A 27,291-nucleotide genomic window follows, 5' to 3' on the forward strand; every position below is an offset into this window, starting at 1 on the left:
GGGGGGTAGGGAGGAGGAAAGGGGGCTTCTCCTGAATGTTACAGGCTTAACTCACAGTGGTCCAGAGGACAGTCCATCTGTCTAAACACACATCCTCTCCCCCTTCCTCTTAAATATTTTGTGAAGACCAGGCCAGTAGCAGTGTCTGATGTAGTCGTGGTGCTAACAAGGGGTCAATAAATGCAGTTTTCCCTGAAAGGGAGCACCTTACTCCAGGAAGAGATGAGGGTGGGTGGGGGTTCAGGGAGTGACATGTCTAGTGCCAAGCTCTGGTGCATCTTCTCACGGGCAGTGGTAGCTCATCTGGCAGTCAGTTGGGTAGGGTGTCAAGCCCGAGGGATGCTGCGTGCTGCTTTGCCCGGAGCCTTAGGTTCTCAATACTCGTTGTTTTACTGTTCAGGCTTGGAAGGGAGCTGGAGGCCTGCAGGATGGGTGAGGACCACACCTGCTGAGCGTGGGACAGCGACTGGTAATAGGACTGACAGTGCAGGGAGCTCAGCGGAGCCATGTTGACATTCATGCCCAAGTAGGGCATGGCAGAGGGTGTCCCCATTTCGAAGGAGGAGTAATGGACCAAGTTGTTGGTGGCTGCCATGTGCTGGCGGAATTGCTCCTGCAGGCGGAAGAGGCTCAGGGGCGAGGAGGAGTAGGAGTGAGTCTGAGCCAGGCCACTGCTCGATGAAGGCGTCACAGTTGCGCTGATTGGGGACTCTGCAGCAGGAGACAGAGGGGAGGGAGGTTATGTCTACAGGCTGGATGCAAGAGCTGATCTGCACCCCAGCAGGATTCGAATTGTGGCATGGACTTCTCTCTTGCATCAGGAGGGCAAACAAGAGGGGTTGTGGTAGCTCAGGAGAGCTAAACATGTCTGCTCCATACTTGGCATCCTACAGTGTAGAATTGTGACTGACCTCTTTGCTATGTCTTTCCTACTGCTGCTGGGTGCTGTTCTCCCCATACTCTAACCTGAGCAGAAGGCCTTTGCTCTTTTTATGTTCCTGCTACAACAGACATTGTGTTCTCTGTGAGTCACCTTTAGTGCTGGGGACAAGAAGACAAGTCTGGACAGATTACTGCAAGCACCCATGTCATATGGAATAGGGACCATACTCAAACACCAGCACCCTGCCTTGGAAATGCCAACTCCCACTCAAGATGCTGCTCCTCACCTGATTTTGGGCTTGCTCTCTTGCAGTTCAAAGCCTTGCTGTCCACACCAGGGCTCTTGTCCACTTTAGCCTCCTCCAAGGTGCTCTTAAACTCCTCCTCTCTGTCAGCCTGGTCCTCAGGTGCTGACTCGCTGGCCGACTGCTCCGACAGGGTGAGGCTGAGGTCTGCGCTTACTTCGCTTGGGAGGCTCTGGACCTTCTCAGTGTCTGGGGTGGTGATCTGGGTCTCTAGCACAGGTGGCTCAGATTTTCCCTCACTGCGGTTCCCCTCACAGTCCTTCTGCTTCTGCAGCTGCTCCTTCTGGAGGCTACGCTGCTTCTTCCGGAATTTGGCTCTCCGATTCTTGAACCAAACCTTCAGAGCCACAAAGAGTGAGGGGGAAAACTGGTGAGAATCCTGCTTAACACCAAATTCAACATCACTCAGCCTGGGAGCTTTAAGGGAACTCCAAGCAGTGGAACACCTCTGCTATAAGGATAGGCTGAGGGAGCTGGGGTTGTTCAGCCTAGACAAGAGGAGGCTCTGGGGGGACTTTATAGCTGCCTTCCAATACCTGAAGAGATCCTAGAGGAAGGCTGGAAAGAGACTTCTCTTAAGGGTTTCCAGTGACAGAACAAGAGGGAATAGTCTTAAGCTGAGGGAGAGTAGTTTTAGACTGGATCTTAGGAAGAAGTTGGTCAGTACGAGGGTGGTGGGACTCTGGAATAAGCTGCTCAGGGAGGTTGTGGATGCCTCCTCTGGGGGTGTTCAAGGCCAGGCTGGATGAGGCCTTGAGCAGCCAAGTCTAGCTGAGAGGTGTCCCTGCCCATGGCGGAAGGTTGGCGTAGATGATCTCCAAGGTCCCTTCCAACCTAAGCTATTCTGTGATTCTGTGATTCTGATTCTAAGTAACGAGGTACTGCAAGCCCACTGTGCCCAAACACCATTCTACTTTGTTGAATCCTAGAGCTCTGCCTGTTTTAGTGCTTCTACAAACAGCACAATAAATAGATTTCAAAAAGTGTGCAGTCTTTGTGTTGATTCTTTAAGCCACTGCAGCTGGTGGTGGTTTTTTTGGTGGGTTCTTTTGCTAAACTGGTCAAGCATGGGTATCCAACCACGTCTGATGCCATTATATTGACTTACAGCTCTGTAAGTTTCTTACTAACTCTGTTAGCTTCTGAAGCCATTTGTTTATATGCACACCAAAACTGTGGTAGCAACACACAAAACATGTCCTTACACATTGTTACATGGGAATTGAATTTAGGGAAGGAGGAGAGAATCCATACTTTTTAAACTTAAATTTATGGACTGAAAGAAATATTTGCAATTTTTTTTCCCCCAGTGTTGTTTGGTTAGTTAGGGGAGGAAACAAAAATCTCGAATATCAAGATGTATAGACATTTATAGAAAATAACTAGGTTTTTTCTACTACTGCTTATCCACTTCACACTGAAGAACTTGTTATTTAATTCTTTTAAAGACCAGCAATGCAAGAACCTCACCACCAGCAGGTTACAAAACATATTGGGCTAATTGAAACAACAACAATAACAAAAAATCTCAACAAACAAACAATAAAACCCACACCACTAAACCAACCTTGGCCTGAGATGTTACAAATATTGACAATGGTGGAAAAGAGCAGCTGGAAATACTTGGGTTTCTGCTCTTCTGAGAAAGCCAGAAAAGCCTTGCAAATAAATAAATAAATAGACTTCTGCTGATGTTTCTAAAATTCTCCCCAAAGAAATGTGAAAGAACAAATGAGAACCAGTATACGCTTCAGACAATCCCAAATGTAAAAAATGTGCATGTGGATTAAGAATTTCTTTAGCAGCTGTGTGACTTTGGATGATTTCATTCTCCCTCCTTCTGCCTTTGGGCACCTTTTTTTGGGGCTTTACTGCCCCAAAATCTTTGGCTACATTGGAGGAATCTTGAAAGGTCAAAATCAGCCCTCTCAGCACCCCACTACATTCCTTTAAACATCTCCACTCAAAATCAGTACCTGCACTCTGGCTTCAGGTAGGTTTGTGCACATAGCCAGCCGCTCTCTCATCACCACATCTGGGTAGTGAGTCTTCTGGAAGGTCTTCTCCAGTGCCTCCAGCTGCTGGGCAGTGAAGGCTGTGCGACTCCGCCTTTGTTTGCGGTGCTGGGATCCATAACGTGCCTCCAAAATGATGTCTTGAAATGTACAGCCGTTGGAAGACAAGAAAAGTGGCCAATTTAATTATTGGAATTTGTATGCTGACAGTTGAATAAAGCACTTCCTACCACCAGAGAAACTTGTAAAATATTTCTTTTTTGTGGTTTTAGATCAAATAAAACACACACACACACATTTTGCTGGCTAACTGAGGTGCACGAGGAGATAAAACCACTGACTAGAAGTTCCATTACAGAATGGGAAACTCTTTGTATGATGGTTGTGCAAACTGTTGAGGATCCAAAGCCAAATTTGGTTCCAATGAGCCATTCTGCTCCAACATCGGTGAGGCAGGACACAAGGATGTCCAGACTCCACTGTGGCATTATCATCTTTCTTGAAGAAACAATATTAAAACCAAGGTGGGGAGATTCACTGTTGTAATCAGGAGAGGGCCCCAACATTATGTTATGTTCTCCTTGAAGCCAAGGGCAGAGCTTTGGTAGGCTTCAATGCTGCTATGATGCTGTGCTGATTGGTGAGAAGAGTCCATGCAGCTCAAAGACAGCTGCTTCTAGCTCACTTTGTTGGCTGCAGCTGCATTAGAAGATATGCATCTCTCCAAAAACCTGGCCCTTTTTTAGTGTCGTATATGTGGCTCACTGTAGCCTTCAAAGCATATTGGAGTGCTGCTCTGGGCTCCAGTTTAGGAAAGCACTTAAACTGGTGTGCATTGTTTAGCTTGAAACAAGTGCTTTACCAAGTAAGGACACTCTCCAGCATGTGGGGTGAAAATGCCAGCCAGGACCAATTCCAACCCCACTGACTGCAAGCCCAGAACTTGTGTGCTGAGCTCTTCTTAGTAGAGAAGCTACTCACAAGGTCTGACTTTGCAAACTGTGCTTGCAAAATCGAGAGAAGAAATTCAGACTGGAGAAAATCTGAGGCAAACAAGTAAAGAGCTTCTCGTTTTCCCAGAGGCTTCGTTATTGCACAACACTTAGTGGGAGTAGAAAGATCTTAAATCAATGAAAATAAGTTATTTTTAAATGAAAAAAAATTAAAATCCCTTATTATGCAAGTTGGGACACACTGTGCTAGAGCTTTGGAATTAAACAGTCTGGCAAGACGTTTCCTCTCAAAGAGGAAATGCAGAAAGAGCAATGTCTGGCATCATCCTTAATTCAGTTAAGAATGTGACTTCCAGTAGAAGGGAGGAATGGACACCCTAGGAAACAAAACCTAACAGGGAGAAAAGTCGACATCATCAGCCAGACGAAGGCTTGTGCTGCTGTTTATTTGTGCCTTCGTTACCATCGTGGCATGAATCTAAACATACAAAACAAAACCTGCTGTCGGAGCAGCCCCAGAACCGCACAGCCAGGTCCCGAATACGTTGGGTAACAAGCGTAGCAAATCAGCTTTGCGCCGCTCAAACATTCCTCTCCCAAGCTTCCAGCGGTTTCATTCGGGGTCAGCATTTGCAGCGCCTTTCGGAGCGCCTGCCAAGGCTGCGTGGTTTTGGCAACCTGGGAAAGACGTGATCGGGCTAAAAGGTCTTTGGCCAAACACAATACAGTGTGGGTCACATACCAGAGACTTTTGTGCTCAAGGTAGTGTAGCACTGTGGGGAATTCAAATGCTGGCAATGCCTGCCGCTTTGGAGGCAAAGAGAACAGCCTTGGCACGTTCGGACGCAGCTTACAGTGCAGCCAGATGTCCCAGGACAAGACAGTGAAGCTACCCCAGGATGCTTTACAAAGCTGACATTTGTGTTTTGAGTACGAGAAGTTTGGGTAAAGGACACTTGGTTAAACACCCTACCTCCAGGCTGGAATATTCCTGAATTTCTGGAGTAGAGGTTAGACCTACCAGCTCCCTGGAGGCAGCAGCTCATGCATTAAGTTTGGCCACCCCAACGAGAGCCAGTCAGCAATTATTTTAATGTTTTAACTATGTTTTCAGGCTTTGTGCACAAAGGAGAATATAAATTGCAGGTGAGGCTTTGCAGTTACAATCAGAAACCTCTGTTTTCTGACTTAAGGTCATTTGCTTTTGTGCTGCTTTATTCTGGCTGTCCCTGGAAGGCAAATGAGATCTATGACCTGCACTGAAAGATATTCAGAAGTAACAGGATGTGAAGCAACTGCAAAGAAACCCTGCTTGTAGGTTTGTAATATCTACACTGCAAATAATAAGCAGACAAGGAGACCGTGGGACTTAATTTGGAAAGCCTTGCAAATGGGTTATTCATTTTAAAGATAAGAGGTCAGAAAACCAACTGAATCTCCTGGCCAAGAAGATGAGAATAGCTTTCTTATTTTATTTTTAATCTCCCTCTGCTTTTTCCCTAGTTAGGGTCCAAGACGTTAGATCCTTCATGCTGCACTGTAAAAGACAGAGGTGATCACAAAAATCTTTCAAGAGATCTTTACATCTCGCAAAGGCGCAGCCTGAGACTCAAGGTCTGTAAGGTACATCATGGAGTTCAGAACTATCTGCTCTCATCTGATCACCTACCCACTGAAAGGGTGAAGGGAGGAGTGGGTAGATAACCAGGACAAGGAAAATGTCCACCTGTCATCAGTCTGCAGCCCAGTAGTAAAGCCAGGATTAGACTCTAGGTCTCCTTGATCACACTGATTCTTTTTCAGTGCAGACAACACCACCCAGCTCTGCCTTGCAGGCCCCAGAGATACCACAGTTCACAGTGCACGGTCTGAGAAGCTATGTGAAGGTGGTCACTACTGGAAGCTGGGACATTGCTGGTATGCAGATCTCAGAGTTGGATGTGGTTTGCTGATCCACAGAATCTGAGACCCTTACCACCATACTTTCACAGACTACCCACCTAGGAGGACTGCCTTGAAACTTCCACATCCTTATTTTGGCTTAAGTCCATGTCTCTTAAATTAAGCCCACTAAAGTTTTCTGGGTAGATATTTTTTTCCACCTACTTTAGGCTGGAAGGAGTCACTTCTTCTTTTGTTTTGGTGTGTGTATGTGTGTCTGTGCCTTAGTTATCAGACACATAGAAAGATAGCTTAGAGCAGATGTGTAATGTTCAGTCAGGGAAGATTGTTCTCCAGAATCATCTCTATGATATCCTTTTGCTTTAGCTTCAGTATAGTGATGGTCAGGTCTGCTCTACCGCACTGCATCCAATCCCTGGTGATGTTGCAGGTGTGGACCATTTGCGTTGCAATGGCATTGGATCATCTCAGCCAGATCTGGGTGTTTTGTGGTAGGCTGAAAAGTAGACCAGGTATTTACCACGCAAAATAGTGTCCACACTTCTCATTGACGACAAGCAACAGGACTGGAGAGGAAGGTTTAGACTGGATATTAGGAAATACTTCTTCACTGAAAGGGTTATCAAATGTTGGAATGGTCTGCCCAGGGCAGTGGTGGAGTCTCCATCCCTGGGGGTGTTCAAGTGGCATGTGGACCTAGCACTTAGGGATGTGGTTTAGTGTTGACCCTTCAGTGGTGGGTTAAGGGCTGGATTGAATGATCTTTGAGGTTGCTTCCAACCAGATACGTTCTGTGATTCTGTGAATTTCCCTTACCAAATCATAAAATACTGTCTGGACTTTGCAATTCCTTCTAATGACAGTGTCTGTGTAAGGCTGTTAGACTCATACTTAAAGATGGAAAAACAGATCAGACACTCCACAGCAGCAGCTCCTTTCCCACTGTCCCATATTAACAATGCTGTGTAAGTAACCCTCTCTGGATAAAATCATATGAGACTTTGAGCATAAAAAGCAGCTCTTTCATGGAAAGGAAAATATAAAAGCAACAGAGAAGGGGCCTGCAAGAAAGCATCACCCAAGCCATGGTCTAGGATCCTGAGGAAGAAATAGGTCAAGGTGAGACCCAAAGAAGATCCAAATGAAGATCATTTTCCAAAGTGTTTGGTAGGATAAGAAGTGGAAAATAGTTACAAGAAGGATCAATATGGAAGAACAAACTGTGGCCTGGGATGGCAGAAGATGGTTGTTAGAAGATGCAAGTCCTGGACCCTTTGGGGATCCAATTCACTCCATGCTATTATTTACTAACAATAAGGTAATTTTTTGTGGTTATTTTTAGTCCACTTGTTAAAGCATATTTCAGTATCTTTTTAATTCTGTCTTTCCAATGTCATATAGTGGGGCTTTATCCCTTCTCACCTCCAGGCTCCCCAGCTGTTAGATGCCAGTTTGCTGCAAGGTGCAGCAGTCTGCTAGCAGCAGACATTGGAGGGCATGTGTCACCTGCAGAGCTCGGCCATAAGGCCACTATTCAGGAGCGTCCCATGCCAGTTGACTCTCTCACACTCCAACTCCTGAAGAAGAGTTCCACTCACTGCAAGCAACAAAGGTTTGTTCTTTGTTCTCATGGCAGATGCCATGAGTTGTTCTTACCAGCCAGTCTCTCTGCCAAGGTGAGGGCATGCACCGAGGGCCTGTAGTCAGGGGCATGCTGGGCTTGCTGAGCTGCCTGCTGGTGGAGGTTGTACATGGCACTCAGCGAGTTCATGGCGTGGAGGGAGTAACCATTCACTCCATAGTGCTGCATGGTGACATAAACCTGAAAAACAGCAGCCAGAGGAGAGAGGTGATTAGGGAAAACGTTATTCCAGGGTCCTGGTGTCTCAGCAGAGCTTTGGAAATCCTGAGCTCACGCTTAAACTGCTGCACACAAGGTTTACTTCCAAAATCCTGACTCCAACAGGTTCTGGGGTCAGGAATCAAAATACCTTCTGTAGAACTAAAGCACCAGTGACATCAGTCTGATTTCCAAGCTTGGACACCAATATCCAACCATATATCACCCACATTATGCAGAACAAAAAAACAGGAAAGGATTTTTTTTTTTACATACCATAACAAAATTTATCATATTATCGTGAATTTTAATGAATTAATTTATCACTATCCCAGGGCTAGCAAAGATTTTGTCCCTGTTGTTTCCTACACCGAGCTGTTCCAGAATCCCATTGCTATAATGTCCAACAATCTGTCTTATCCGAACCTACTCATGCACAAGTTGTTTCCATTTATTTTTCTTCACCAAACACAAATGGTACAGAAGGTGAAAAAAAAAAAAGAAAAAAAAAAGGATGCAGCATAAATTAAATCTGTAATATAATCAAATGTTAAGGCTAAAGAAGGAATTAAGGTTTGTAATACTGACATTTCATAGCAAGGAAATTATTTCCAAAAGCTAATGGTTCTACGTAGAACTTCAAGCTGTATTTCCTTGCAGACCATCTGTAAAACTGAGCTAATATTGACCTCAAAAGCTGTGGGATGCTTCGTTCATCCCTGTTAGAAACGACCAAGGGCCTCCAGAATGCCATTTCTGTAGTTTGTATGACATTAGAAAGGAAGTTGTGAAACATTTGCCCCAAAACATAATTTTTAAAACCCCATTTATATCAGCAAGTCATCACCTGGAAAAGTCAGTGCAAGGAATGACTGAGAGAAAGGGCTGGACTAACCTAAGGAAAGCAGGCACATTATCTAGGCAACCTCTTTGAAAGCAGTTTGGTCACTGGAAGGAGGTGGTCCAAATCCCATGGTTTCAGGAGAAACCTGATGCATTAAATAGTAGAAATTTGATTGAACAACTACCTTCAAGACCTTCATTTCTCCTGTAGAGGATTTATACCATGGAGGACAGAGTCATGAAGTGGGAGGAATGGAAATGAGTTGGTGCCACTGACCCTCTTCCTCTGAATTCCCATTTTCTCCCAAACCACCTTGGTGTGGGAAGCACAAGCATAGAGTGACCTTGTCCAGCGACCAAGCTGTTGTGCCCGGGAAAAACAGCTGAATTTTGTACTACAGGGTGAGGAAATAACCTGAGGCATCCTTTGGCCTCATGTTTGCAAGTATCTCTCCATCACAGCACCCAGGAATGGAGGAGGGAAGCCATGCAGTTCAAGTTTGGTCAAACACTCTGCCAGCTCAGGGCTGGTACTTTCTGACTGAGGGGTTTTGTGTCACCAGTGTGAGTTCTGGCTTTGGGGTTGTGTTCTCAAAGAAACTTCAGTAATTATAAACGAAAAATAGTATGGGAATCCAGCACTCAGCCTCTTTCCCATCTCCCTAGGTCCCTTTTGCTTTGCCACTACATCATTTCAATCCCAAGAGCGCCAGTGAAGAGTGGCAGACACCACAAAGGTTTGATGCACACCCTGAAGCCACCTCCCCTCTCCTTTATGTCTCTTTGTTTGTCCACTTCGGATTCACTCTGCAGTTCTTTAATTTAGACTCAAAAGACAACCAGTGGCTGTCCAGCACCTACACAGAATCATAGAACAAGTATCTCAAGTTGGAGGGAACCCACATCCCACCTCACTCCACATCCTTATGACCCATGGAGAATGTTACCAATCACCCTCTTTCTTTTCACAACCTATATAAGAGTATAAGAGAAAAAAAAAAACAATCTATCTCCTACTTCAAAGTACAAACAGACAGTTTTCATTATGAGTAGCTAATTTATTGAAAAATGCATTTAATGGTGCCTGAGACATATTTTGTAGTTATTCCTGGAAAGCAGGCTCCAGCAGATCTGCTTTGTTTTATGGTATCCAAGCAATTCTTTTTGATTAATCTCCAAAATGTTTCAGTTCAAAACTTACCCTAATTTTAGAAAAACAAAACAAAACCCACAACAAATGACCTTAAACCAAAATGATAATCTTCACCTACACTTTGTTATGAGTTTACTCATTCTAACAGTGGAGAAAACCAATGCTGTTCTAAATTGAAGCTCTGTGAAAACGGCTACTCTTGGTTCAGAGGCTGACCTCAACACAAGAACACCATAACTCTGCTCTGATCAAGCTTAGGGAAGACTTCAGCAATGCCAAAATTGTTTGCTGGTTCTCTGATCAAGCTGAGGAACTTCACAGGGGTTTGTCATTTTCCCTATGTCAGATTCACAGAGAAGCATCGCAGAGATGTTCCTTCGCTGTTGGTGGCACATGCTAAGGGACAAGAGCATGTCTTAGTGACCTGCAGCTTGTAAGTCCACAGAGGACATCTCCTATTACATGTCCCCACCCCAGACAGCACCTTGGATGATTTTGACAGTGTCTGTGGCACAGTCTTCCCCCGTCTTTAGCACTCAGTGTGGACCAAGCCAGCTCCAGGGGTAGTACTGCTCAGCTGCCCATTGTCAGCGAGACCACCACAGCCAGCTGGAGAGTTGTTCACTGCTTTGCTTTCATGGTCCAAGAGCAGGACTGGCTCATCTGGTCAATGCAGGTAGTGAAGCAGAAGTTTGCCACTGCATTTTGCCTCCTCCCTTCCCACTCTCTGACTGGTGAACTGGCTGGCGCCATGATTTCAGCTTGGGTAGAGCTGGCCATTTCCACCAGCTTTGGCCAGGAGGGTGGTGGTCTCAAAGCTTATTAGGTTCCTGTGTGTTTCATGGAAACCATTTGAGGATACAGAACCTATTAACTGCCCTGGACTGTTGCCAGACCTTAACAGATGCTGAAGAATCCACACTGGGGCTCAGCCTTGCCAGGAGATACATGGGAGGCCAAGTGTCTCTTTGACTCCCAACTCACAGAAACGTCTGTTTCTTTTCTAATCCTCCTTGCACAACATTGGTTGTGTACTAAGCTGGCACATTAAGGGAAAAATGAAGGAGGAGAGGAGGGGAATTTTCCCATACTGTACAGTCTTCTGAGGACACTGCCAAGGATGTTGTGTCTGGAGCCCAGTATTTCCACTGAAACGCTTGCTCCGGGAAGATTTTTGTTTGATTGTCAAAACAAACATTTGATTGTCTGCTTTTGCGTGTACATGTGTGCTTGATCAAACTCTTCTGGGTGGCCCAGAAAAAAAGGTGCATCAAATAAAAGATGAAGGAATTCAAAAGCAGAGGACTTAATACATTTTAGGGATAACTGCCTGACACGCTGTGGTGTAGGTGACAGGCAGAGAACTTCCCACCCACTTGTGCAGCAAACATATCATCCCAAATTTCATTAAAAACAAGAAAAAAGAAAAAAAAAAAGAGAGGGAATTTACTGAGTGAGACTGTTCAGCCTCATAAGCAAAGTTAACCGAGACCAGAAACAGCTCCTGTTCAACTGTCAGCTCTGCGCACGCTCCGACCCCAATAAATTAAATATTTAAAAGACATCATGCAGCAGTTGTTTTTTGGTTGTGGTTTGGTTTTTTTTTAAATGGAGAAAGCCATTCATCAAGCCACTGCTGTGTTTCACAAGCTGTCGAATAGTGCTTACACTGGTTAAAATAATCTTTATATTTCATTAAGCAACCAAATAAGCTGATCCCTTCCCACTGGCTGTATAGATGGTTTTAATTTTCAAAATCTGCAAATGCATCTTTTATGTCTCCGGGTAGCTGGAGGGCCTCAGGAACAGCCACAGCTGGGAGAAGGATGAGAGTAAAGTTTTGAGCTCCTGCTTTGCAGAAGGATATGGGCTTGAGCAGTTGTTGATATAGCTGGAGGGGAACACAGGTTCATCCCAAAAGAAAGGGGATGCCTCACCCTGATTTTGGACATCAGATATGTTTGCAGAGGTGGGAGTGGTGGAGAAAGGAAAGGAAGCTGAGGAAATGTGCAGGAAAACAATAGGTGATAAGAAAAATTCTCTGTGGAGTGAGGCCAGCTTGGGTTTTCTCTTACTGAGAGCCTCCAGGATCGGCACAGGGGGATGAATGCCTCCAAACAGTGCCTGGGACTTAATACTTCCTGAGGCAGAAGGCTTCCTTCTGCACAGCCCCTCAGTGCCACATCAGTGACTCTGCCACCCCCAGCATCAGTAGACTTGCTGCTCTGCTACCTATGTTTCACAGCACCAGGCTGTGAGGTCTCCACACCATGCTTTGTGCCAGACCCTGCTGAGGTTCTTGCTCCTTCTGCCTTTACAATCCTGACATTACTACCTCAGTCTCAAAAACTCTCCTATGGCTTTTACCTCTCACTTGAATTTTCACCATGGAAGTTCCACGGATGCTGTGCCCAGTTTGCTTCCCAAGCTTGCAGACCTCTCTGTGGGGGCTGTGTCCTACCAGGATCCAGCCTCACAGAGAGGACCAGGAGTTCCCTTATCTTTAACTGCAGCTGCCTGTGAGAAATGCAGGTTCCTCCATCGTCTGCATTGCTTAGGGGCCAGATGATGCAGGTCTCTGTCCATCACAGAGTAATCCAGAAAGCAGACCTCTTTTCATTCAGTTGCTGCTGTTAAATTTGATGTAAAACAATTTGCACATTTACCAGCCAGGAACATGAACCTTGTTATCCCAGAGCAGAGCTGCGCTGCACCAGCTGCAACAAGGCTCCCATCTACCCTTTCCCAGGACTGGCCTCCAAATTCTCAACTTCCCATCAAATCATATAGCACAAGAGCAGTGTAATTTATTGCACACCATTTAACAAGTGAAATTAAGCCCTAGGATTTAATATTATCATCTTTGCCTTCTCAACTTTTGTAAAAAGCTTTAAGTGTCCCTACCTGGTCACTAATTTTGTATCCAGACACCTAAGTTCGTTCTGGGATAAGATGCAAAGAAGAGAGAACCACACGTTTCCTTGCCAGGTGAAAAACTCCTCTTCCCAGCAGCTTGTGTCTGGGTGTGGAATTGAAATAGATCTGGGAACAATAAAGCATCTTTTAAAAATTAAATGCTAAAGTTTTTTTGAGAAGTTCCATGTAACAAAACCTGCGTATCTTCCTTTCTAGCAAGAAAGAAAAATAAAACAACTGAACAACAACAAAAAAAAAGCAGAACAAACAAACAAAAAAAATCATAAACCCCACAGCTTCAGCTGTGTTAACTGCACTGAAGAATTTAAGATCAGAAACATTTTCTGCTCACTCCTCATTTTAACCCCTTCCCCCATCAAAACATCTTCAGTCTGCACCTGGCTTTATCTACCAGCCACACACAAAGTCTTTAACAAAAGCACAGAACTGACAAAACTTATTAAGGGAGAAATGTATCGATCCCTGCAGCCTGTAAACTCAAATGTCACCTGTGCTGGCCACAGAGCTCATGTCAGCACTGGAGAGCTTTTCCCCATGCTGAGCTGTCCTGAATAAGGACATCCATGGCAGCTCCCTGTGCTGACACTGCTCTGGAGGAAAGGAATTTTAAACCAAGACAGTGGCTTTGCTCAGGTGCACTGTTCTGGAGTAAACACACTCCCTTTCCCTACCAAATCTAAACTGAATAAAGGAGGAATTTTCTTCAGTAGCTTGTTCTGGATGGTTTTCCCAGGTAGAAGTGAAAAACTGCCTAGGACATGACACTTGTCCCTCTCAAGCAGACACCATTGGGCGAGATCAATTTGAGGCTGGATGTAGGACTCGTAGCTTTGCGGGGGTATGGACCATTTTCTCTTCTCCTTGTGGCTGGTATCTCTCAGTGCTGAGTCCAAAACTCAAAACAGTGCTGAGACTAAAAGTGCATTGAACTGTACAAGATGCTCAGGTGACATCAAAAATAGGATAATATCTATGACTTTAAAAGACTAATTATTTTCCTAGAGAAGATGATGATATCAAAATCTGCTTTTGACTGTTGGGCACTGTAGGTCTTACATTTTCTTTCCTCTAAATCTGTCCAGAAATTGGGAGGGGTGGTGTTTGGTGGATGGTATGAGACCTTCTTCACATTGGAAATGAACAGTAGTGAAAAAGTCACATCTGGATTTTGGCAGCTTGTTAGTAAAAGTGAATTTCAATGCCATAGTTCGTTACTGATGAAGAGAGATTCACCAGAGATGCCTTTGAAGTGTAGAAAAGCTGGACACCACTTCAGGTCTATGCTCTAATTGCAAGACACAGCTTGAACATGGGAAAAGCACCAGTTGAAAGAAATGGCTGAAGAGAAGTCTGGTGTTCTTATCTAGCCTTTTGCAGTCCTGCAGGTGACAGAATAAAATAGGAGCAGCCCTGTCTGGTAGAAAGGAAAGCTGTGGTCTTCAGTGCCTGCTCAGGCAGTGCGAATCTCCACCCGTGTTTATGGAAAGCACAGGGACCCGCTGGTCATCACTGATGGGCAGCAACAGCAAACAGATTGTGCTGACAAAGTCCCCTTATTACTGCTGGCAATAAACACCACTGAAAATAAAATGACAACAAATTTTTCCCCTCCCTCTGCCTCCTGGAGCTGTCCTACTTAATGATTTTATGCTTTGAGTCCTTATTCAGAAACAATTCAAATCAGCAAGGTAGTGAATCTGTTTATCTGACAGTCTGGGAAAATAAGCTGGTCTGGTGTGGTTAATGTGGGAGGGAAATTTCAACCCATCACACTCACTCTATATATAGACCTTGGGTTTATGTGGATTTGGTGCTGAATGAATTACATACCTGGGGGGTTCTGAATAAATGATCCTTGAAAGAGGTTGGGTTTTTTTTTTTCATATTTTTTTCCTCCTATATCCCTAAATCTTTTAGATATATTAAACCCTAAAAATCACGTAAGATAATAAGCAACGTGTTATAAACCAGTTTTGTTTCTCACATAGGATTGCTGAATGTCTGAGGAAACAATTTCACCTTTGCAGTGGATTAAACATAAATCATTTAGAAATACTGCAACACATCATATTTTCTGATTCAAACCTCAAAGTCCGAGCAACACAAGCCATAAAAATTGGCTTCCAAAGGACTTTTCGTATAAATGAAATAAAGGAGTCGAGAACCACTCTAATAAATAAATAAATTCAAGCTTCTCCATTTCTGTAATATTTTGACACCTATGTAAGTCCCTGAATTGAAGTGTAGTTAATTTCTCAGTTCTTAATTAGACCTGGACTAATTGAGCATGTTGCAACCCCCCAAAAGCAAAACCTGACTGATTACGTCGATTCTTGTGGCTCACATTCAGCTGCTCCTACTGACCTTGGTGTAAATGAAAAAGATCTCTTTATGAGAACCAGCAGCTGAAGTTTGGAAATACTTCCAGTTAGGGACATTGCCACAGTTTTAAGGTAGACAAAAAGAATTGCCTCTGCCAGGGCTGTGTTGCTGAGAATCACAGCAACTGTATTGGTAAAGCATAATAGAATGTGAGAGAGTTGGTGAGTTTTATAAACCAGTCCTCACAACGTCCTGATGAGATGGGGAAGTTCTGTTGCAGGGCCCTCCAAACTCAGACACCAGATTGCAGGTGGCTGAGACAACAGGCCCTGCCTGCAGAGGTAATTCGCATAAGTTGCTGTGATTGTTATTTAATGATTTTGTGAAATCATCATTTCCCCTGCCTCAAAGCCCCAGATAACAGAACCAAGTGATTGATTAGGCAGGTCCCAGCAAAAGACTTTCCAGTGTCTCTCTTTGCAGAAGCACACTTCAAAGGGCAGGCTCACAAAGTCCAAAATGAAATAAAGACACGCTCATAGTCCTTAATTCTGAGCCAGTTTTAAGGCTTGCAGCTCATCAGTTTGCAGTGTAGAGCTGGGACTGGGATCACTACACATCACTGTGGTGTTAAATCTCTTGCTTGCCGAAATTTACACATGACAACCAGTGCTTACAGACCAAATTGGGATAAACAAACCTCAGTTCTCCCATTTAGAGTCATGCTCAGACCTCAGTAAAAGCTCTTGCAGTCTATATTGAAGCAGAAACATTTCCCTGGGTAAAGGAGAAAAGCTTTTAATATGAACATCACTCTGGCTCTACTTTCAGGATCTCCTTCTGCTCCCAGCTCAGTCAACAGGAAGGGAAAAAAAAAAAAAGAAAAAAAGGAAAAAATCATGCATTTTATATTTCTTATGATTAATAGTGCACAGAAATTAAACTCTGCAGCCCAGATTGACCCTGAGGAGTTTGGGTACCTGCAGCCTAGTTCTGCCAGCATTGCTGCCACACGCTTGACGTTCAGGGATGTGAAAAGCAACTGCATCGTGCTGCAGCCAGGCTCTTCTGGACTCACACTGCCCATCTGCTCTCACATCTAGAGACCTGACAGCATCTCTGGCTCCAGACTGAGCCTGACTTCAGGGCTCAGGGCAACCTTAAAGTGATGTACAATTAAATTACTGAATTCACAAGCACTCCTCACTCCTTCCAACACAAGCATGTTTCTGGCTTAGTTATGTTTGCACATGGTTTGTCTGACTCAGCCCCTCCTCTCACTTTTGCAAAAATGGCTTTTCTTCAGAAACATCATTTCATTTGCCTTAACAGTGATAAAGGGAATTTCCCAAGCTGGACAATGCAAGAGATCCAGCCTTTCCAAACCCTGCCCTTTTTCAGAGCTGCTGGAAGAACAAGGGGTGGCTCACTCCTTGCTCTCTGCACCCAAAGCAGTTTTGCCTGTGGCATATTTGACTGTAGGTCAGATGCATGAACAAACTCACTTGAAAGCAGCTCCTTGGGGCTGCTGCTGAGCATTCAGGAATCTCCACAATCCCTGGAAGACAGAGGATTTCACCCGTGATATGGTGTCATTAACAAGATAAGGGACTGCAGTTCTGTGTTGAAGTATGTTTTAAGCCTGCAACATTGCTGAATAGGTCTTGGGCACCACAATCACAACACTGATCTCACAATCTAGCCCCAAGCCCTAACAAGAGAGATCACTCACTTTGAGAAGTGCTGGCAGAGGACAGCCCTGACAGATAAGCTTTGTAAAGATTTGATGAGGCAGTTAAAGATTCTTCTGCTTTTCCAAGGACCTGCCAGCCTGCTGTCTGGGATAGCAGAAGGAAAAATGTCCTTGCTCCAGGTGCTCCTGGTGTAATGCCTCAGCTGAGATGCTGGGCTCCAAAGGCAATGTCTGGGATGAGGCATGGAGTAAGCAGAGTTTCTTCACCCACCATCACTATTCATCAGGTAAATGTAAGCTGGAGCCATAAGTTCTGGGGGTTAAGCTGAGAGCAGTTAGATATGCACACAAGGAAGATAGCAACGTGCCTCTGTGAAACGCAGTGGTTTGTACTGCATCATTGTAGTTTGACCCACTTGGCACAAAATTACTTTCCTAGGTGGTCTTTCAGCTGGTCAGCTGAAAAGCTGTTAGGCTGTGACACTGAGTGCAATATTGTTTGAAGTTGATTTTGGACTGATTTAAAAAAAAAAAAAATGCACATTTTGAAGGACACAGAAGCTGAAAGCCCAGGATGATTTTGCAGGTACAGCTGGACCCTGGGTCTGCCCCTGCAGATAATGCTTATAGCACTCAAAACCACAGTCACAAAACACATTGTGGCATTTTCCTTCTGCTCAGATGACAGAAAATGACAGATAAAGCCTACCTTAGTCAAGAAGGAAAAAAAACCACTAAAAAAACAAACAGCAAACAAACAAACTGACCAAGAAACCCTGAAAGGCAGCTCCAGCAAGCCATGCAATTGCATGGTAGAGGCTTGTGACGCTTTAAAAGAGGTCCACAAACTGCAGCTGGCAGCAGAGGCACCAGGTGCTTGGGAGCATCGTGGTGCACGTAATGCTGCCTTCCCGTAAGCATTTGGATCCATATGCTGAATTAAGTGCAGTTGCCAAGGTAAGCAGTAGATTTTGGCTGCCAGCAGGTGATCTGTGCTTTAAAGGGCTGCACGCTGCAAAGCAAGCAGAGTAGCCAAATATGCACTGGGTTTTGCTGGGAGATGTGCAGTCCTTCAGCAGAAGCACATTTACCCACCTTGGCCTAATGCATGCCATGGGCACACAGAGCTGCTGCCTGTTTGCTCCCCCCTGGCGCTCAGTACATTTGGCATCAAGTGGCTAGAGACAGCAGGCTTCTGCAGCTGCCTTGGTAGAAGCATTTTCTAACCTCAGAGATCCACCAGTTCACCTCTCCCAGATAAACCATTCCTTTTTTTTTTTTTTTTAGTGGATCCTATTGGAATTACCAAGAATCATACCCCCACACTCCTCATCCTTCAAGTTTTAACAACTGGTGAGTTTAAAGCAGCATTTCTCCTGTATGTTTGCTCTAGCCGTGCAGAGGCTGCACTTGGTCCTAACAGTTGTGCCAGCAGCTGCCAGGAAGAAATCACATTTATAACGTAGCCCACCCACAATTCCTGTCTATAAACATACATTTGGCATCCTTTGTAAAACTGCTAGTCAAAAAAAAAAAAAAGTAACTAACTTTTGGACTGAAACAGACTGGCAGAAAAAATCCTTGGGCACAGCTAACCTCAGTGATCCCTGTATATTTAGTTGCAATTCAAAATTCTCCACCCTCTTTGACGGTTTTTAGTGGATGCTACCCTAAAAAGGTTAGTTTATCAGTAGCTGCATGGGACTGAAAAAATGTAAGCTTTATTGAATCTATGTTCTTCATATTTCCTTGCCTCGATGATTTTGTCAAATTAAGCAAGGAAGCTACCAATATTTCTGTTTGTGAGTGGTAGAAGTCAGCACTCAGCGTTTTGAAAGGGTTTACACAGGACTGACATTTATCAGAGCCTCAGTAAAAGCAGTTCCACCTTGACAAACTGAGTCTTAATATGCCCCTGAAAACACACAGAAAGAATAGCTGCTGTCTCAGAAAACTCAGGCTACTTCTAGCTGAAGGGTTGACCAAGAGCTTCACCAGCAAAACCAGCAGGTAGCCATATCAGAACACCTTCGTCCTGGACCTTCTCTGCAGCACCTTTGCTTTGGCAGGGCTGGTTGTGATGATGGTAGAGGGCAGAGGAACTCTGTTCACTTTGGCTTCATTTCATCCAATTTTGCTCTTTCTCAGCAGAGTGGTCTTTTAACGAGTATAGACACTGGGAACAAGAGTCACTGCAGTCACTCCCTCTATGACTGCATTGTGCAAAACTTGTCTGGCCAGCCTGTCCTCCTCTCTGACCTGTGGGAAGCTCCTCGGGCTCTGTTTCTTTGGTGCAGGTAGAGACTCCAGCCCTAAGGACAAACGGATCTGCTTGGCGCTGTAAAACAGAGTTCTGTCTTCCGAGATGGCAATAACGTGCTTGCAGGAGCATTCATGTGAGCATGAGAAGACCATCCCAAGGAGACACCAAGATCTCTTTAAATTAGCAGGGAAAGCAGAAAAGCCAATCTAAATGGGCTTTCTGTGTACTGACAGTATGGGTTTGGACATACTCAAGTATGATGGTGTAATTTAACACAACCTCTCATCAGTCATGGGGTAACTCAGAGATGAAGTAACTCCGACCCTTTCAGGAATTTTCTGCCCTTACAGTTTCTAGTTAGAATGGAAAAACTGAACTTAGAAACACAGTCTGAAAGCCAAAGGGTTGTAAGTCCAAGTCTCTCTGTCTGCGGCAAAGGAAGAACCGAGACTGACTTACACCAACTTACTCATGGGTGAAAAGCAAGCGTAGAAGGGAAAAGCTAAACAAAATGCTGGTTCTGAGATGTGGTTAAGAAAAACAAGAAGCAATGAGAAACTGCAGATTCACTCTGTTCCCCAATTGCACGGGGAGTTACGGAGGACCAGGGAAGGTGTAAATCTTCCCCTCCTCTGGCTGAATCCCACCCTTCACTTCCTAGGACAGGTAGAGCAGGGGAACAGCCTCGTCTGCACTGGGGCATCCTTTGGGGCTCAACCTTTACTCCCATCGAGGACAGGATTCATGTCCCGTGGGTTCACGAGGAACCCAGCACCAAATGGGGACGTGGGATAATAGGGCTACTTCGGGTTAGATGTCCACAGGTTGGAATATCAGAGAGGAGAAGGAAAAAGCAGTAGGGATTTCTTGAGAAGCTGGGTAAGAGGGGTGCAGGAGGTTATCCCACAGCCTAGCTCGTGGAACGCTCTGTCCCTGGGACCTGCCAGAAGACGGTCTCCACACCGAGCCAGCCAAGAGCAGATTTCGCTACTCATTTGCTTTGTGCTTCGTGCAGAAGTCAGAGGGAAAGAGAGAAAAAAACCCTACAGACCTGCCTTTGGGGAAGCGGGAGGCTACTTCAGACAAAACTTATCCATTAACATCCAGTTATCACTTGGTCCAAGCCATTAATTATAAATCAGCCTCCTAATTGGGATAATTAGCTCTCTGCTACTTAATGTAGTATGACTGATGCGTTTGGAAAGAAGGTAATCAGTCCATTTGTTTAGCGTTAGGCGAACAAATCCAACTCTCATGGTTTAATTTCAGCCCCACTCCATTTCATTCCGCCCCCACTCGCGCCCCCCCCCCCCCACTCCCCCCCCCCCTCCAATCAACATTAAAAGCTCTTTACAGCCCCATTAATTGTTTGGGAATCACGGCGGGGATAGACACACGAAGCTCCGCGGGGCTTTCGGGAGACAAAACCGGACCCGCCGCTTGCCCGCGTAATACAGACTCTCACCCCGGGGCGGGGGGGCATTGCTGGGGTTTGGGGAGGGAGTTAATTAGAGGAGATGGGTTAGCCCTACAGGTGCCATAGCTCCGGAGGATGTGGGGGGCTCTGCACCTCCTGGTTCATCCCCAGTCCCTTGCTTTCTGGCCTCGCCTGTAGAAACCGTTTCGGGAAGAGCGGAAAAAAAAACTTTCCTTCTTCCTTCTAAATTTTCCCTCGCTTCCCCTAGATGTCTTATTAATGCTGGTTGCTCGGCGAGCCGTCGATAGCTGCGGGACATGATTAGATATTTATTACTGTCATTTACATGGAAAACTTGAGCTAACCAAGTGGAACTGGAGGGGGCCGCCGGAGGGTATGGGATGGGGCGGAGGAGGGGAGAGTTCCTTTTCTTCAACACTGAAAGTCGGTGCTGGGGCGCGGGACACAACCGGAGCAGCGAGGGCGGAGGGCAACCCGCAGAGCCCTCCTTTCAGCAACCCCTCCCCGGGTCCCAGGTTTCGGTACAGTTTCGCTCCGTCCGCCTTTCGTTTTGAAAGGGATCAGGCAGCGCTCTGTGCGCACATCCCGCAGGTAAACGGGGAATGATGCCCTATCTTATTCTGCTGCCGGACTGGTGGAGCCGACCCTCGGGAACACCAAGGACTCAGTCTGGGATGCACTGACCCCCGCCCATGTCGTTCATGTTTCCCGTCCCCCTCCCCCCGACAGCTGCTGAGCAAATGTAAGTAAATGAAAAGAGCAGCCGAGGAAAGCTGCGGCTGTGGGGACTGGAGGGGTCCGTGCGGAGTGCTCCTTGTCCCTTCTGCCCACAAAAATGGGCAGCTACAAAGTCTCTCAGTCAAACTCCAACTCGGAACAAAAACTTTCCGCGGGCCTAGCTTTGGGCCTGACTCGGGGAGGCGACTGTCTCCCCCTGCAAATAGGGGGAGCCCTCCTGCCCGGGGCAGCCGGCAGCAAACGGGAACATGGACTTTTCTCTGCTCAAGTGCTGGCTGCCGGAGAAGCCGTCGCCCCCTCCCCCCTTCCCGATCTGTTATCCCATGGCCCGAGGGGCGGCTCTGGCGAAGATATATGAGATCTCTCCCGTTAAAAATATGCATGCTGATCCCCATTTGGTTAGCCCTGTAATGGAGGTGTAAATAGGTTTCGACTGCGAAGCCCTTAATTTATCAAGCAAGCCTGACAGCGTAGGTCCGGGATTTATATACCTCTTGCAGAGTGAGAGCACGGAAGAGAGGCGGCACAAACGGCGCCCCCCACCCCCCACCCCCCCTCCCCGCTTCCCCCAGCCCCTTGCAGGCGGGTCCTCGTCCGTTTTGCAGTCTAACCTCTCAACGGGCTACTGTGGGGGTATGATTTTCCCCTAGAAAGGTTTTTCTAGCGCTGGCGGAGTCTTGCCTCTTCCGCACTCAACTTCCAGTCGTACCAGGAAAAAAACAAAACAAAACAAAACACAAAACCAAACAACAAACCAAACAAAACCAAATAACTCCAGAGCTGTCCCCTAAGCGGGGCCATCGTCCAGCCTCTCCCGCGATCCCAGACCCGCTCGGGGCGGTTTCTGCCCCCGGCGAGCTCTCACCGAGCTGCGCGGCTCATTAAAACTCCATTATGTAAATGGAGAGGAAAGTCGCGCTCTCCGCACCTCGGAGCCCGGCAGACGGAGGGATGTAGGTCCCGCAGCTTCCCCTGAGCCGGATGGCACCCTTCTTTTCCCCACTTAAACCCACACCGGAGAGGGCCCAGAGTCCCAGCACAAGCCGCGTCTTGCTTGAGCCAAGCCCTGGGCTGCGAGTTGGAGTTTAGCCTTGACCCCCGTCCTCCCTACACCCCACCCTCTTTTAATTTTTAATGAGAAAACGGAATATACTCCAACTAAAGGGGAAAAAAAATTAAAATCACAGGAAAGGTCTTGCGCTGAAGCCCACGCTGGGCTTCCCCTCTTCCGCATCCCTGCCAGCGGCTGCTCCGCTGGGCGCTGAGTCCCCCACGGAGAGATTCCCTCGCTTCTCAAACAAGTCCCAAACTCGCCTTATTTCTGCCCCCGTACCCCGGGCCCACCCGGAGTCGCGCTGCCCGGGGCTTTTTTGCTTATGTGTGCGTGGCGGGATTCTTACCTGGGCCCCTCCGCTCGCCGTGGGAGCGGTTCCACGCGTGGGAGCGCGGGGAGCGGGCGCAGCGCTGCGCCCCGTCTCGCCCTACGCCATCCGCGCTGCGCGCTCTCTGCGCGCTGCCTCTAAGCCCGGCGCAGCTGCCATCTACCGGGAGGCAGCATTGAAGAAGGATTTTTAAAAGGAGCTTCATAGCGACCTGGGAGCTACCCAGAAAGATTTTCAATGGTCCTCCACCCTGTCAATCAAAACGGGGCTGCTGGTACACCTCCTATCTCACCCCCCCCATTCCCTCCCCAACACTTCTTACCAGTCACTTACTCCAAGCCGAGGTGTAAACGCCTAATTAAATCCTTGGGAGCGGATGGATGCCGGTGGAGGGAGGAGGGTTAGATCCAGACCTGGGGTGTGATGGAGTCCGTAAGGCACAGGGGAGGGAAGTCATGCCCCCCTCCCGTTCTCCGCGCCACCTGCTTAGCACCACGCTGGAGCAGACCCTGAAGTTTCTCTTCCCCGATAGCCCCTGTGCGGAGGTGCTGGTGGAGTATAATTTCCCAGTACAGAGCGGTCGCGGACCCCCCACCTGCTTCCCGGCCCCTCGCTGTTTCAGCTCAGCCTGCTGTACCTCTTGGCTGCTCTTTTAAAGGGGAAGGGGTAGGGGGGACACGACATAGAGAGGTAAAATTAGGAATAACGGAAGGAGCCTAGAGGAGCCGAGGGGCAGCAAGTCTGAAGCCCGCCCCATCGAGAAAGCTTTTCTCCAGCGGCCGGGAGTGCACTAGGCGGCTTCGCCGGGACAGGAGCAGGCGGGGAAGGCAGAGAAAGTGGGCAAAGAGGGGGAACGAACAGTTAACAAATCCCCCGGATTTTTTTGGTTTGGTTTTGGTTTTGATCTTTTTGTTTGATTTTTAAAAAATATGTATACTCTCCCCACAGCCCCTCCCCTTTTTTTTTTGGTGTGTATATGTGTGAAAAGAGGAAAACCAGCTTTTTCTTTCCTCTCGTTCTTTCTCTCTCTGCGGGATTTCTGCAGGTACCCTCCCGTCCAGCGGTCGGACTGGTTATTTGGCAGAGCTAACTAACTGGAGCGGTGGTTGTGTTTGCTTTTCAGCTTTGCCATGCCTTCGCAGCAGAAAGAGCAGTTTAAAGCCTTTAGAGAGATTGCTAATAGATGCCAGCTCCTTGCCTTTAGATTCTCTCCCAGCCCAGGAGGATTTAGGATGGGATTGGGAGACGAGACGCCATTTCAGGCTCCAAAACACCCTGTTTTAAAATGACTGCGGGTAAGAGGATTAAAACAATAATACCCTTCTCTTCTCGAAGGTTTTTTTTTTTTCCTCTCTCCCTCCTATAGAAAAGATTTCTTCTCCCAGAGCAAAACCGTTTAGACAGGAATTAAGGGAACAAGAAAGAATAAGGGTTACCGGGAGGCGGGGGGAGAGCTGGAGAGGACCTTTTAATTTGAGCTTGATATTTTGTACAAATTCTGGCCGAAGGGGAAAAAAAAAAAAAAGAAAAAAAGAAAAAAAGAGATTGGTCTGGCTAAGAACACCAGAAGGCACCAAGTGTCACTTTCTTGTATTTATTGCATTATATATAAACCCAGGTTATGGGATAGCAGGCGATTGTCTCGGGAAAGAAAAGGACGGGGCGAATCTATTGACATCTATTCCAGCCTTAGCTCTGCCGAAGTCTCACTTGCTCCCCACGAAGGAGGGAAGCCCCTAGCACCTCCTTTTTTCTCGCACCCTCTAATTAACAACCACCCGCTTTTGGGCGGGAAACCCGATTGGGAAAAATTCGGCGCTTTAGTTGCCATTATCGCTTTTCGGAGTGCCGTGCCCAGGCTGGCCTGGGCATCACCCTACAAAACCCACAGGGAATTGCCCTCCTTTTTTTTTTTTTTTTTTTTTTTTTTTTTTTGGTGACTCTGCAAAAGAACCTCTCCCCGAGTTTGCCGGCACCTTCCCTATTCCTCTAATCACAACGAGTTGCAACGGGGGACGGCGGGGAGCAGGCAGACGATGTTTCCCAAAACTCAGCGACCTCCCTGGGACTTTCCCCGTCGCCCCCCAAAGCCTGGCTGAGAGCAGCCCCACAGACCTGTAGCTTGCAGGATCTGGGGCGCAAACTGTAACCCCGTTTTGCACCGGGGTGCAAAAACCTTCTCAAGTCACCAGCAAACTTTGCCGGGCTCCTCCGTTTAGTGCAGCGGGAGAGGTCTCTCTGTGTGCCGGGGTGGGCTGTACCCGGCGGGGTTAGGGGGTAGGCAACGCGTCTCCTCGGTTTGCAGCCGAGGCGCAAACCCCAGCCCCTCCGTCTGCGATGTCACCATTGTCTCGCCTTTCTGCTCGCTGAGCTATTAAGAACAGGAGATTTTGTGATTGCTTCGATGAAAAATCCTTAGTTTTAATTCCCCCCTTTCCCTTCTCTCCACAGAATTAATAAGAATTTTCCTCTGTCTTCAGGAAATCTTTCCAAGCTTTCCAGCGGTGGGATTTCTGCCGTTTAACCAGCCCCTATAAATAAATAATTGCGTCTAATTCAGCGCTTCTTTGCAGAAAGGAGTAAAAAGTGGACTTAGCGCAGGTCGGAAAAGTAACCCCAGACTGTCCGCAAAACCGATTTACCGCATTTACCCCCTACCCCGAGGTATCGATGTGGGCAAAGCAGCAGCAAATAGGTATCAGTTGTGCCGAAATTACAGGGAGTTCGTCTCCAAAATGCAGGGAGCCGAGGGAGGGATGAGGGCTGAGCGGCGGGAAGGCAACCTCAGCAAGGGGTGGTTTGCAGCGGGGCGTCCCTCCACGACCCACCTTCTGCTTCTCCAGTCGCCCCGCGGCTCCGCCAACTTGCGGCCAGCATCGATTCCCAGCTCTGGCTGGGATGGGTTCGGAATGGCTATTTCCACTCGAGTCGGAAAAATAGTAATCGTAACAGTAATAACAATAGTTTAACACAACACCCCCCAAAAAACCAAAACCAACCAAAAAAAAAAAAAAAAAAACAACCCACCCCCCCAAAAAAAACCCACCAAAAACAGTGGGGGAGAAGGGGGCTGAAATCGGGCAAATTTTTATGTGTAGGTTTTGCATCGCAGATCAAAATGAAATATGAAAATACATAAATCTCCCACCTCGACTGATCCTGCAGTACAACACGGGACGGGAGAATTTTGTTAGTTCTCCAAGTACAGAGGACAGTCATATTTTGGCTAACCGGCCGGGTCTGTACGTGTACAAAAATTTCCCTTCAAATATTATTTTATAATTTTTTAATGTCTTTTCTATGAGAACCGGGAATTTCAGGCTCCCATGTTGGCTCTGAATACTCTCACCTGCATGACGGGAAAGGCAGCTGCTACTTTTAATTTGAAAACTGTTTTTTTAGGTGAAAATAAAAAATAAAAATAATAACAGAAAAAGCCTCAAACCAAAATAAAACAGTGGGACAATCAGGGCGTAATGTTGCAAGAAAATTGTGCTTTCCTTATTTTATTTAGAAACACATGTAATTTTTCTGACTTGGGTATTTTACACACCACCCCCACCATTCCCCCCCCTCCATCCCCATCACACAAAATTGCGTGTTTGCATTTGCACAGAAATCGTGACTGTTTCCTTTAGAACAACTGCAATCAAAGCCAAGCTGGTTATGTTTTAAACAGCTAATGCATTAACTCTCTCTTTCTCTCCCTCTTTGTTTTGTTTTTTTTTTTATTTGTGTGTGTGGGGGTGTTTTTTGGTGGTTTGTTTTTTTTTTTTTTCTTTCTTTTTTGTCAGTTTTCTCACACCTCTTTCCAGGAGAGTAAATTGTGCTAGAGGTGTGGATATTTCATTTTAGATTGAATAAAGAGAAACAAAGCTCCATCCTTGGAAGATGGACAAGGAAGAAAACTGCAAACACTGTTATGGCAAACCTCCTTACCCCTGGATCTGCAAAGATACAGTGCAAGACGATTTCTCCTTGCCTCAAATTATAATGGAAACAAGGTCTTAAAATAGCTACTTAACTAAATCAAGGTCACTTTGCTTGATTTTGTTTTGGGGTGCTTTTGGGTTTAGCTTTTTTTTTTTCTTTTTTTCTTTTTTTTTTTTTTCGGTGTGGGGCATCTTTTGGGGGTTTGAAATGTTCCAGACATTGTCCAGTACTTTGTCCCCGACGCCAACCGCATTCGTGTGAGACCGAAAGGGGATTAACTTGTGAACTTTTAAAAATCAGAACTTAAATGAGAGGCAAATCTAGGCCACAGCTCATTGTGGGAACCGTTTCTTAAGCAATTAAAGCGAGAAGAAATTCCTCGCAGCCTTTTTCCTTAAAGCAGCTTTCTGAAGGATTTAAGGAGGACTAGTGTCCGGTCCATCAAGAAAGATTTAAACTGCACAGTGATATAGAAAATCTCCACTTGCTCTTATTTAAAGGGGCACTATCACCATTTCCATAAGACCCTTGACATTGTTTCTTTAATCTTGTTTATAAACTTAAACAGATTTTAAAAGTTTTTTATTTTTTTCCCTCTTCCCTGCCTCCTTTTTTCCCCCCATGAATTCATTGAAAATATATTTGATGCAGTATTTGAAAAGAGACCTCACTTTTAAGGATTTTCTGTTACT

General features: G+C 46.2%; 1 protein-coding gene across 2 annotated transcripts; it reads right to left on the reverse strand.

Annotated features, from left to right (window-relative positions):
* Positions 1-310: 310 nt before the first annotated feature.
* DMBX1 (diencephalon/mesencephalon homeobox 1) lies at positions 311-22,842 on the reverse strand. Of its 2 annotated transcripts, XM_054384358.1 has the most exons (6): positions 22,685-22,842; positions 21,459-21,470; positions 7,714-7,879; positions 3,164-3,342; positions 1,170-1,524; positions 311-711 (listed from the first exon to the last, which is right to left on the reverse strand). In XM_054384358.1, exons 3-6 carry the CDS (start codon positions 7,865-7,867, stop codon positions 311-313), a joined length of 1,089 nt encoding a protein of 362 aa, XP_054240333.1. In that variant the 5' UTR covers positions 7,868-7,879; positions 21,459-21,470; positions 22,685-22,842. The 2 variants fall into 2 exon arrangements, with proteins under 2 accessions (XP_054240333.1, XP_054240334.1); XM_054384359.1 differs by lacking the exons at positions 21,459-21,470; positions 22,685-22,842 and having other exon boundaries at positions 3,164-3,359; positions 7,716-7,882.
* Between the last annotated feature and the right edge of the window lie 4,449 nt (positions 22,843-27,291).

Source organism: Indicator indicator, chromosome 10, assembly GCF_027791375.1.
Source record: "Indicator indicator isolate 239-I01 chromosome 10, UM_Iind_1.1, whole genome shotgun sequence".
Lineage (NCBI taxonomy): Eukaryota > Metazoa > Chordata > Aves > Piciformes > Indicatoridae > Indicator > Indicator indicator.

Bases quoted from the DNA above. Each gene is read 5' to 3' on its own strand.
- DMBX1 (XM_054384359.1), bottom strand. From the start codon at position 7,867: ATGCAGCACTATGGAGTGAATGGTTACTCCCTCCACGCCATGAACTCG. The intron at 3,360-7,715 runs TGGTAAGAACAA...CTTGTCTTCCAA, and splicing joins ACCTTGGCAGAGAGACTGGC to CGGCTGTACATTTCAAGACA. The intron at 712-1,169 runs GTGAGGAGCAGC...CTCCTGCTGCAG, and splicing joins GAGAGCAAGCCCAAAATCAG to AGTCCCCAATCAGCGCAACT.